This window comes from Nannobrachium achirus (assembly GCF_963921795.1).
Source record: "Nannobrachium achirus genome assembly, chromosome: 23".
In the NCBI taxonomy this organism is placed as follows: Eukaryota; Metazoa; Chordata; class Actinopteri; order Myctophiformes; family Myctophidae; genus Nannobrachium; species Nannobrachium achirus.
This window is the reverse complement of record NC_137830.1, coordinates 42,342,699-42,355,566: the sequence shown is the minus strand read 5'-3', so window position 1 is coordinate 42,355,566 and position 12,868 is coordinate 42,342,699. Positions and strand designations below refer to the sequence as shown.

At 42.5% G+C, this 12,868-nt stretch overlaps 1 protein-coding gene across 1 annotated transcript; it reads left to right on the top strand.

Annotated features, from left to right (window-relative positions):
* Positions 1-516: 516 nt before the first annotated feature.
* Positions 517-10,976, top strand: th2 (tyrosine hydroxylase 2; the record flags this gene model as incomplete). The annotated part of the gene is made up of 12 exons (XM_080753984.1): positions 517-747; positions 1,431-1,605; positions 2,392-2,480; positions 2,703-2,770; positions 2,880-2,930; positions 3,767-3,912; positions 5,482-5,617; positions 6,170-6,239; positions 6,340-6,396; positions 7,685-7,780; positions 9,362-9,495; positions 10,604-10,976. 12 exons carry the CDS (start codon positions 517-519, stop codon positions 10,761-10,763), a joined length of 1,413 nt encoding a protein of 470 aa, XP_080610110.1. The 3' UTR covers positions 10,764-10,976.
* Positions 10,977-12,868: the final 1,892 nt, after the last annotated feature.

Below are 12,868 nucleotides of genomic sequence, written 5' to 3'. Positions count from 1 at the left end.
TATGACATGCATGTAGTCACCAGGTTATATAAACCTGTCTGTGCTGTTGGCACATTCAGAGGTCTGATCGGCACATTACACTTGAAGAAGGGGGGAAAGTCCTCTCTGGCTAAATTATTGTCTTGATAGATTGATTGAAGTATTTAATAGAATTTGCATAGGAAAAGGTAGGCTACAGTTTCATGACAGTACAGTTCTGGTAGGCCTACAAGGTCAACTAAGGATAAGCTCAGTTAAGACGAGGCTTGTTTCCATTGAGATCCTTTAATTTTATCTCAATTGATTTGATTTGATTGATTGATTTGGGGGATATCCTCTTGGGGGATATCCTCTCCCTAAATTATTGTCTTGATTGATTGTTCAATCGATTGAATACTTTATTAGAAGTTTGCAAATAGGAAAAGGTACAAGGTCAACTAAAAGGATAAAGACCACAAGAAAGCTCTTAGGCTTAGGCTTGTTCGGGGTCCCTTTTAACTCTCAATTCTCGAGACCTGCTCATCGGAAGGAGAAAGAATGAAGACGGAGAGCGTGGTGCAGAGTGGACCGTTCACTGGCAGAAGGCAGAGCCTGATCGAGGATGCACGAAAGGAGCGTGCGAGTGGCTCCTCTTCCCCGGGGCCGTCAAGGTGCGGAGGAGAGAGCTTCGTTTTCGAGGAGAAAGACGGCAGGGTCACGCTGAACATCCTCTTTGCGCTCAGCAACGAAAAGAACGCATCCTTTTTCAAGACCGGAAAAATATTCGAGGTAAAGTTTAATTTAAACAGTGGTGGAAAAAGTAGACCTATATTAGCCTATACTCGCATTTTTTACTCAAGTAAAAGTATCCATATGCTAATGAAATGTAGAAATAGCCTACTCTGTTAAAAGTGAATTAAAGCCCTGAATTTAAAATAGGCCTAGGCCTACTTGAGTAAAAGTTCAAAAGTATTGGCATCAAAATGTAGGCCTACTTAAAGGCTACCAAAAGTACAAAGTAGCCTATTCATTGTGCAGAATGTCCCATTTCATGAGTTTTCATTATAACGTATTAAAATAGGCCTATCTCTGAAAATAGCAGATAGGCTACAAGCTCACAGTGTGTTGCATCATGAGGTATTGTTGTGAGCTTGTAGGCTATATAGGGCTGAAATGGGTAATGTCATATGTTTTTTAAATAATAATCCAAAGTAGGCTAACTAGTATAAAAAGTGTTCAAATATTTGTAGTGGAGAAAAAGTAGGCTATGCAACATTTGCCTCTGAGATGTAGTGGAGTAGAAGTAAATTCTGAAAATTGGAAATTTAAGTAGCCTACAAATTAATACCTATACTTATTTACTTATAGTAGCCTACTTGTAAATGTTTAAACAATGTATTTGTTTCCCTATTTCTGTGTGAAAACTTGGATTTCTTGATTCTTAACGTCTCCGCCTTTATCTTGTTTAATAGACATTTGAAGCCAAACTTCTGCATATTGAAAGTCGGCGGGGAAGAAGGTCGAAGAACAGCGCGACAGACCTGGAATTCTTCATGAGATGTGAAGTGCACAGCGCTGACCTTGACATATTCATCAACTCACTCAAAAGAGTGGCTGAAGATGTTCGCACGATCCCAGAGGAGAGAGGTTTGTTCGATTGATTGAATAGGCCTACTTAATTCGATAGGAAAAAGCAGGCTACGGGGGGGGCGCCCGCTGGCCTGGTGGTCAAGGCGCGTACCATATAGACTACTAGGCTATGATGCCTGCTGGCGTCGCCGGTTCGATTCCCGATCCGGACGACCTTTGCCGCATGTCATTCCCCATCTCTCTCCCCATTTCCTGTCAGTCTACTGTCCTATCGAATAAAGGCATAATAAGCCCAAAAACAAATCTTAAAAAAAAAAAAAAAAACAGGGACAGTAGCCTATTTCACTGCATATACAAGGTCAACTAAAAGGATAAAGACCACATTAAAGCTGTAAAGCTGAGTAGTTCACTCCCCAAATTACTTTTTTTTCCCCCATTGATTTTGGATGGGGACCAAATTTTGGGTCCCTATCCGGAATCAATGGGGGTACATTTATTGTAATCATATTATTGTCTTAAAACCAAAACAAATTATTGAACTCAAGTCTCCATAAGTAATCAATAGGAAAGAAATAGTCATTTTGTGGGTGAACTACTCCTTTAAGCTTGTTTGCATTGGGGTCCCTTTGTACTCAATTCATATATTAGCTGATCCTAAGTCGTAACAGGCTGTTATTACATTATTGTAGGCCTATTGACATTAATTATGTTTTATGATTTTGCTACAATGCCATTAATTAGTGAATACATCTATCCATTAAATGTCTTCTTTCTACTTTTGGTTATAGGCTACTGTAGCTGTGTAGAACAGTAAACCAATTAACATCTTTGTTTTCTTCACAGTTCCCTGGTTTCCCAGAAGGATAAAAGATCTGGACAAATGCAACCTGCTAATAACAAAATTTGACCCAGATATGGACCAGGAGCATCCAGTTAGTACTTCCCTCTTACTTCAAAATTAGTTAATTCATTTGTTTTAGCCTATATATGTTTTTCTACTATATTTTGTGTGTAATCAAATTTAGCCCCTTTGACACACTGTGGCCGTTTTGCCTTCACGTCATACCCCAATTATGATGTAGCCTAATAAATAATAAATACAATAGACATTGTGTGAATATGGTCAACGAAGTTACAACACATTTCCTTTGCAGGGATACAGTGACTTGGAATATAGAAAAAGAAGAGCTTTCATATCTGAACTGGCTTTCAACTACAAACAGTAAGTCCCAATAAAAACCCAGGAAATCAAAATCTTAGTGCAACTATATAGGCAGCATCCAACATCCAAACATTTTTTCAGCATATTTTCTGTTTCCCAATTCCTGCAGGGGTGACCCACTACCCAGAGTCGAATACACAGCAGAGGAAACAGCCACATGGTGAGATTCCTTTCTATGGCCTACAATGAGCCTACCGCAGATGTCAGAATGACATGAATCGTGTGATAATATTAGGGGCTCATGCGTCCCAGACGATGGAAACTGTCACCCCCTAGTGTTGAAAGTCAACCTCTAATTCAGATGCATATATTTTCTCTCTGGGTGTTTTTCCACAAGTAAAACTGATTTTAGATCCACGCTGCATGAGCACATCTCAGTCCACAGCTATGTGACATCCATTAGCCACTTTCAACCTGGTGTCTCTATTTTGTGCAGGCGAACATTTTCAAAACACTTTAATTTAAAACTAAAACTAAAATGAGCTGTAATAGCTGATCTACAAGCTCACAATGTGTCGCATCACAAGCTTGTAAATCAGCTAATCTTGCTATTTTGTTAAACAGGGCTTAAAGAGAAAGTTTACCCAAAAAAGTACTTTTTATTCTATTGATTACTCACCTGCATGGAGACTTGAATTCATGGATATTTTTTAGTTTTTTGTCTAATTCCTAAGCCAATAATTTGATGACCAGCAGTGGTTCCCTATGGAGACACAAGAGCCTGCTTTGTTCCCTATGGAGACACAAGAGCCTGCTTTGTTCCCTATGGAGACTCAAAGAGTCTCCTCAAATTATTGGCCCAGGAATGCGACAAAAACAAAACCATGAATTCTTGAATTCATGGATCAAGTCTCGTCTCCATGAGGTGAGTAATCGATAGGAAAAAAAAGTCATTTTGGGGTGAACTATCCCTTTAAGTGGTCAGTGCTAGGCCTATGTGTGTTTTTTCTTTTTTTAAATGACACCTCTCCACTCAATGTTGCTGTCATGTAAAAGGAAGGAGGTGTACCGGACCCTGAGGGGAATCTACCCCAGCCTTGCGTGCAGGCAGTTCCTAGACAGCCTGCAGCAGCTGGAGAGAGAGTGCGGCTATGGAGAGGACAGCATCCCACAGCTACAGGATGTCTCTGCCTTCCTGAAAGGTACTGTAGGCCATTATGGTGTCCGTAGGACAGGGGTTTTCAAAGTGGGTGACGGGGCACCCTGGGGTGCCGTGACGGCAGTCCAGGGGTGCCGCAAGATCATTTGATAATATTTGGAATTTATTTGGATACTTGAAAAAAGATTTAGTATCAGTACAAAGTTATTTTCAGTCAGTTCTAACCAAAATGGCTATTATCTCAACGTTTTCCTCGCAACATAATCGCTAAAATATCGTCACTGTCGGGCAGAAACCTCGTATCTCCAAGTTTTAAATGTGTACGTCTTTTGGTAAAGCAAAGCCCTGCTTCATCATACAAGACTGTCACACAAAACTAGTGAAAACAGCCGATCTACAAGCACAGCGCCTCGCAATGCGAGGCGTTGTGTGCTTGTAGATCTGCTGTTTTCACTAGTTTAGTACATTTTATAGATGATAAATACAAAACAAACGGTTTTGGACATACAAGGTTTCCACCCGACAACGACGATATGCTATAAATATAAGGTGCTGGGAGTGAAAATTAAAATGTAGGGGTGCCTCGGATTAAAAAAATATTTATGGGGTGCCCTGAGACAAAAAAGTTTGGGAACCCCTGCCGTAGGAGACGCCTTGTTGGCCGTGGCTGGCGATTGGCTGAACCGGAGGTAGGGAGTGCTTCGCTGTGTTCACTTGGACCGCGTGGAGGTGCCGAAAGTCGGGGGGATGAAGATTTACTATTCTGGCCCCCTAGCTTATAACTCGAACGGTGCTGAGTCGGCTCAAGCGGACTTCGCAAGCTTGACACGGCCACCGAAAACAAACGCTCCTTTTCAATGCATCTCCTACAGATACAATAATAGCTGTACTGTAGGGGGAGCTAGAGAGAGAGAGAGAGCACTGCAGCGGTCCTCAGTGTGGGCTTTGGCGACCGAACCAAATGGACCCTCACAGGTCTGTGACTCTGAGACGATACAAACGGAACCAAATGAACCCTTGCTTGTCCTTCTTTTCTTCCATTTGTACACTCCCAGAGTTAAATGACCAGTGATGATTTTTACATGGGGGTCCCAGGCCTAATGGGGGCCTGTGGCCTAGTACATGTCAAACTGGAGGTCCTTGAAATGAAAAAGGCTGATATTTAATGAGAAATGTAGCCTACTATTCTGTCTGTATGTGCCTATGTGGGCACCTGTGTGTGCATGTGCAAAAGATCAACTAAGTCAAAACCATTAATCCCAACTTCCCAAGACATCACAATACTATAGGCCTACATATATATACTGTATATTATATGAAAACACAGCAAAATCATGCATGCTACAGTGTCAGTTTAACTCCAAGAGTTAATAACAGTACTAAATTGTGACACAAGAACTTTCAATGTTAAGTCCGATAGATACTTTGCCACATGGCGGCGATGGTGCAGTACCTCAAAAACAGCCGACCTACAAGCTCACGACGCATCGCAGACGCGTCGTGAGCTTGTAGGTCTGCTATTTCCGGCGTCCGACACCATCATGCAACAGACCATGAATTAGGCATCACACGTTTCTGATTCCCCACCCCCGCTCTCTGTGCACATCTCTAGAGAAAACAGGCTTCCAGCTACGTCCAGTGGCAGGGCTCCTGTCTGCCAAAGACTTCTTGGCCAGTTTGGCCTTCCGAGTGTTCCAGTGCACACAGTACATCCGCCATGCCTCAGCACCGATGCACTCCCCTGAACCGTAAGTCTGCCTTGCACCGGGCATCCATCATCTCATTAGTGTGTTTTATGTACAGTATATGCTACCAGACTACTGTTCCTGTCCAGTGTCCATTTTTATTTTCTGTAAACTTTCTGTGACCCCAAAGGTCCATTGAGTTCAGTGGACATTTTCTGTAAACCTTTTCTGATCTGACAATATAACAATATGACAATATATGAGATACTTAAAGTGTGGTTCCTGTGGAAATAAGCCGTAGAGCTTTCTAGGATCTCCTTTTAGTTGACCTTGCACCAGTGATTTGTACTTTCATGAAACTGTACTTTTTTCTATTGCAAACTTCTAATAAATTCTTCAATCAATCAATCAAAAATCCAATCAGACAGGATTAGTCAAGCTTCAGGTTCATCAGGAACAGTACAAATTCCCCCCCAGCGGATTCCTCGCGACTCGCAGTCAGTCAGTGCAACCACACTTGAAATTTCCCAGAATTGCACCTTTCTAGTTTGATCTGTTCCTTATGGCGCCTTTACCTTTAATGATTTAATTAACTGCTTAATTCCTCTCTCACAGGGACTGCTGTCATGAGCTACTAGGCCATATTCCCATGCTTGCCGATAAAGAATTTGCCCAGTTTTCTCAGGTAAACACACTGTTGATTTTCTCCCCCCACCCCTCCATTTGATTTAGCCCTATACTGGACTTTAATCTGTTACATTATTAACAACTTTTAATATTTCCAGGAGATTGGACTTGCATCTCTTGGAGCGTCAGATGAAGACATTGAGAAACTTTCAACGGTAAGATGATCATGGACACAAATTAGTCTTTTTCTTTTCGCGGGACAAAAACAAAAGGAGCGCCACATGTTAAAAGATAAACAATCAGCGAAGAGATAGAATTCAAACCAACTGGAAGCTGTGTTAAATTAAAGGAGCTATAGTCAACTTTTTCTTGAAAAACGGATGCTAAAATAAAAATAATGTTTCGAAAATATTTTATAAAAAAATAAGCTTCATACATGTGTTTCTTTTCAAAAATGACCACAAAAGGCGTAAAATAATGATAAAATAATCATTTTGGCCATTGTCAGACCGACACTTTGTTTACATTCTAGTCTATTCTTTGATAGTGTTAGACTAGGATGTAAACAAAGTGTCAGCCCGACAATGGCCAAAATGATTATTTTATCATTATTTTACGCTTTTTGTGGTCTTTTTTTAATTGAAACACATATTATGAAGCTTATTTTTTTTCCCGAAACATTATTTTTTTATTTTAGCATCCGTTTTTTCAAGAAAAAGTTGACTATACTGTAGCTCCTTTAATGTTTAATTTTTAGAGCTAGAATAATAGATCTTTGCCGCCATCTAGTGACCAAACTAAATATCTGCATATTGTGTCTTCATTCCCATCTATACTATAATTTTGCGAATGTCTGAGTGAGTGAGTGAGTGAGTGAGTGAGTGAGTGAGTGAGTGAGTGTCTGTCTGTCACAGCGTTTCTCCTCGGTGGCTGGAGCAATTGATCTGAAATCGCATCACCATCAGCATATGAACACACCTGACATAACTGTGAAGCCCGTTTGTCACTTTCACAAATCGTATGCTGTATATTAGCATTTTTATGGTGTATCTATATCTATTTAGCCTACAGTACCTTTTGTGACCACACATGTTAAGGGAGGGCCGCTGTTGTTCAGGCCATGCACAATCACACACAAACCCACACACACACACACACACACACACACACACACACACACACACACACACACACACACACACACACAGGGGGGGGTTCTGGCCCTGTTACAGATGTTGTCCAAAAATCATGCAGATCGGTACACAGTATCTCTGTAGCCGTTAAATGGAACGGGTATTTCTTACATTGATGCTCCTACATATTAGCATGCAAGCACCAGTTAAAGTTACTTTCCATCCCTCATATACTGTGTGCACAGTGCACATCCCATAACCCACACACTGCACATCATTTCGGAGCTCATATCTTTGAACGGGTAAGGGCTAGTTCATAATAAATTGGTAAACATGTCCTGTCCCTCTGTTGTTGACCTCTCCCTCACAGTTGTATTGGTTTACTGTGGAGTTTGGACTCTGTAAGCAGAATGAAACGGTCAAAGCTTATGGTGCTGGCCTCCTGTCCTCCTATGGAGAGCTAGTGGTAAGTGCATTCATTTTATACTTTCCTTTGATAAAGCACACCCAGGGACGTGCTGGGCCCCTGATTCAGCCCGGGAAAAAGAGTTGGAGAGGCCCTCATTGCGCGCTATAGAGAGAGATCTCTCTCTATAGCGCTGCTGCTACTCAAAGATTTGCCATTTCAGATCATGACAAGTGACAAGCCAGTGGGCCAATTACAGGAGTTATATTTCGTCATTGTCGGGTGGAAACCTTGTATGTCCAAAACCATTTTAAAAATGATTTAAACTAGTGAAAACAGCCGATCTACAAGCACACAACGCCTCGCATCGCAAGGCGTTGTGTGCTTGTAGATCTGCTGTTTTCACTACTTTTGTGCAACAGCCTTGTATGATGAAGCAGTGCTTTGCTTTGCGAAAACATGTATACATTTGAAACTTGGAGATACAAGGTTTCTGCCCGACAGTGACGATTTACTTGATCGGCCGCCCAGCCCCCAAAATGGAACGATGGCAGACATTTTATTTTTTTACTAATGGCCGGCCTGGACCGGCCGGGAATGAACCGGACGTTCGGGAGTTGTCCCGCTTTTCCCAATGGCCAGCACGTCCCTGAGCACACCTCATTGAAGCATGGCACTAACATTGTTAGGATTGGAGTTACATTTCCCACCGGATCCATCAATGCCGGTTTGCTTTCCGTATCCGTGCGTGAAGTAGGTGGCCGGAAGCAGGTTGGAGTCTATTATTTAGAAATGGAAGCGTGAACATGAACACAGCTTCTGAACAATTCTTTAGCCCATGGTCACTGAACTAAATATTGGACCCAATCGTCCCAAGCCACACAATCTCAAATCCCAAGATTTTCTAACTAAAATTAGACAAATCAGGAGAAAATCAACATTCTTATCTTCTTATTCTTATCAACCTTTCTCTCTCCCTGCAACACACTCTCGCGGGATCTAGCACCAGTAAACAGGACGTTTGAGATACAGTATGTTGTTAGTGCCCACATAGGAGACCATTTGTAGAATTTGTGAACCATTTCACCTCTAGTGGCTCCAATTGAGATGGTCTATTATTCTGAATCAACCATCGGCACATACTCCCCAGAAGTAGCTCTCCTTCCAGGTTTTGGTCCATAGGTTTGATGTCATCATGGGCTCATTAGCATGCCAGTAGTGTCCTATCATATTCAATGCAATACCGCTGGGTGACCAGTGGCAGGCCTGGATGACCAAGTGGCGCTGTTGAGCAGCCTAGACACACACACACACACACACACACACACACACACACACACACACACACACACACACACACACACACACACACACACAGGGTATAGCTGCTCAAATGCACCGCTCCACTTCGAACTGATGGGTTCTATAATAATAATATATATATAATGGAAGTGAAGGACACTCAGATCCGTCTTAAACCTTTCCCAAATATAGGGCCATACATCATAGATGACATAGACTGACCACCTGAAGACTGAGATCAACATGAAATGCCGTTATTAGACCCCGACTTGTATTCTCTCCTGTGTTGTTGAAGCCCCTTATACTTGCTACAATGACAGTCTCTGCCTTGTGTTCCAGTATGCCCTGTCCAATGAGCCAGAGTACAAGCCTTTCAACCCAGAGGAGACTGCAGTTCAGCCTTATCAGGATCAAGCCTACCAGCCGGTGTACTTTGTATCAGAGAGCTTTGAAGATGCCAAGGTTAAGTTGAGGTATGTGAAGAGTATTCCATATTTCCGCTTTAAACGTAACTCAACACAAGTAACTTGTTATTCAATATTGCTCGTATTAGGACGGATTATGTCCGTAAACTTGGTGAAAGCATATTTTAGTGCATTTCTGTGAGTCAGACCTAATAATAGGCTACACTAAATGTATCTGTATGTTGTCACTGTCGGGCAGAAACCTTGTATCTCCAAGTTTAAAATGTGTAATGTATGTTTTTCCGCGAAGTAAAGCCCTGCTTCATTAGCCTGGCATTAGCCAGACTGATAATGTGGATTCACTCACACGTTCCTCCACAGTAGGACTTCGGCCCATAGGGAGCGAGTATGAGAAATCAGAAAATGATCAGGCCAATCAGTGGCTGTATTCAACTGAATAGTGAAACGCTAGCATGGGTAACAGCCTGCTACGCTACGTTCTGTGGATTTGTTTTGTCACTTCGCTTCTCAGTCTGGACATGATTCAGTTGACTCGTATTTCCGAACGTCAGTTGTGACGTAGGCGACGTCTTTGCTGATTGGATGTTGTTCCAACAAATCAGAGTAGGGTTAGGGTAGCTACGATATCAGCTAGCCAATACACACCTGTGTATTTGTCCCGCCCCGCGCCACAGACCAATAAGAAGCCACGGTTGGATTCCATTTCTATGTCCCACCTCTCCTTGGAGATAGGAAGCTGTCCAGACTGAGTAGCGGAGTGACAAAACCAAATCACGGAACGTAGCGAGCAGGCTGGCACCCAGGCTAGTGAAACGCAGCCACTGATTGGCCCGGTCATTTTCTGATTTCTCATACTCGCTCCCTATGGGCCGAAGTCCAGACTGATACCGTGGAGGAACGTGTGAGTGGTACCATGTTATCAGTCTGGCTAAAGCCAGGCTATTGCTTCAGCATACGAGACTGTCGCACAAAACTAGTGAAAATAGCAGATCAACAAGGCGTTGTGTGTTTGTAGCTCTGCTATTTTCACTATTTTATATCATTTTTAAAATGATAAATACAAAACAAATGGTTTTGGACATACAAGGTTTCCACCCGACATCGACGACATGTATTATGCCTTATATCTGCCTGTGTATCCATGCTCTCCCCTTAGGAAGTACGCCGCGACAATCAAGCGTCCGTTCTCGGTGCGGTATGACCCGTTCACATGTACCATGGAGGTTCTGGATCAGCCCAGCAAGATCCAGGGCATGCTGAGTCAGATGAGAGAGGACCTGAAAACGCTTCAGAGTGCTCTGGAGAAGCTGGGCTGAAATCAGGAATACAAACAGAGCTGCCCGTGTGACACTTAACGTTGGGTAGCCCTGAAACATTTCATGGCAAGAACAAAGGCCATAAGGTCAACAGGTGGAAAATGCAGAAAGTGAGCAAGGTTGTGTGATCGTGTATGTCATTGTGTATTGTGGAGAGAATGTAAAATGGTTATTTTCATGACCATCACCAAAGAATATCACAGCAAAATAAAATCGTGATGGGAAACATTTGTCTGAGTTACAGAAAATGATCTAAGATATGGTACACCGATGTTTGTCGTACTGATGAAAAACCCAAAGAGAAGAGAGAGAGAGAGAGAGAGAAAGAGAAAGAGAGACTGGACCACTACAATGCAGGACATGCATTTCTAGCATCTAATTCCAAACCAACTGTTTCCATTTGGAACATTTTTTTGGAAGCCATTTGTCTTCGCGTGTTATTAAGCAAAAGGAAGGAGCTAATTATGAATGATTTAAGTATCGTGTTCCCTGTGTTGGTCAAGGCTCGAGCCAACACTGGGGCCCCAGTGCATCAGTTGGACCAGGTCACCACGACCTCACAGGAGACCGCAGGGCGGTGAGCGAGGCCGCGCGGCTGACAGATGCACTTCCGTCCTTTTTGCTTTTCTCTTCATGTGAAACATCCCCTGGAATCAAGCCTGAGATTTGCTTGATCGATGAAAATGTATGACGGAGCCGTCCCCCCCCCCCCCCATCTGCAGTACTCATAAAGCCTTTAGAAGTAGCCTACATGGTGGCGGGCGAAGCCTCCAGTGGTCCAGCATGTGTGGGAAGCCTTCCTTTCCCATAATTCCACTGTACAGTAAATCAAGCCTGCTTCAGCCTCTCTGGGAAACCCAAGCCTCTCTGTTTGCAGAGAGCAGAGAGAAAATGGGAGAGAGGGAGGGAAAGAGGGAGAGAGGAAGAGGGGAAAGAGTGATCTACTGCTTGACTGGTGTGCAGAAACGCGCACACACATCCACTTTCTCCAACCAGAAGTCAAACACTTAATAATTTCTAGTATCTCATTCTACATCCAGCACACTCAAATCCACAAATCCCCACGAAACCGCTGCTGGGATCCAAATCTGCTGAGCTCTAAACAAAAGCCAGTTACCATGGCAATAAGATGACTAGTAAGCGTTCCAGCTAGATTCTTGTGCCTAGCAAACTCGCCACAAATCCCAAATGCTGTATCATCCTGCCTCCAACCATAAGTGTTTCCTTTGTTGATGTCATGGCCTCCATCACTACCTTGGCTTAGACACCTCTTCTACAAGCTGGAAAGAGGGTCGTGAGGTTCACCTTGTCCTCAGGCCCGACGACTAATGCCTAATTTATGCTCCGTCGTATGACTGTGTTGTGTGCCGAAAATAGCCAATCTACATGCTCCCAATGCGTCACATCTGCGTCAGCATGTGACGGTGCTGTACGACGAAGTATAAAACACACACAAGGGAGGCCACTGCATTCAGAAGGCCAAAGTGCTTTCACACTTTAGTGTTGGTCGTTTTGCTGTCTTCAAATTAAGTCTGGCAAAAATGTTGATTTGTGGAAATAATCTTAAAGGAGTAGTTCACCCCCAACATGACTTTTTCTATCGATTACTCACCCCATGGAGACTTGAGTTCAATAATATTTTTTAGTTTTTGTCGCATTCCTAAGCCAATAATTTGAGGAGACTCTTTGTAGGCCCATTGATTCCGGATGGAGACCCAAATACATTTGGGTCTCTATCCGGAATCAATGGGGCTACATTTATTATAATCAAATTATCGGCGTAGGAATACGACAAAAACTAAAAAAATATTATTGAACTCAAGGAGTGAGTAATCAATAGAAAAAAATACATTTGGGGGGTGAACTACTCCTTTAAAGAAAACATAATTTCATATAACTTTGTTTATTACAGAGCGCATTTATTAATTTAATCAAACCAAACCAAAAAACTGAAAAAAAGCACTGGAAAATGGAAATCTACATCCAGGGCATCAGTCATTCCTGGCTGGGTTAGCCCACACAAATATGTTATCCACACTCTATACAGTAGGTGCTGGTAAAGTATAGATTAACCACAAATGTTTTTATGTCAACTATTATTGCAC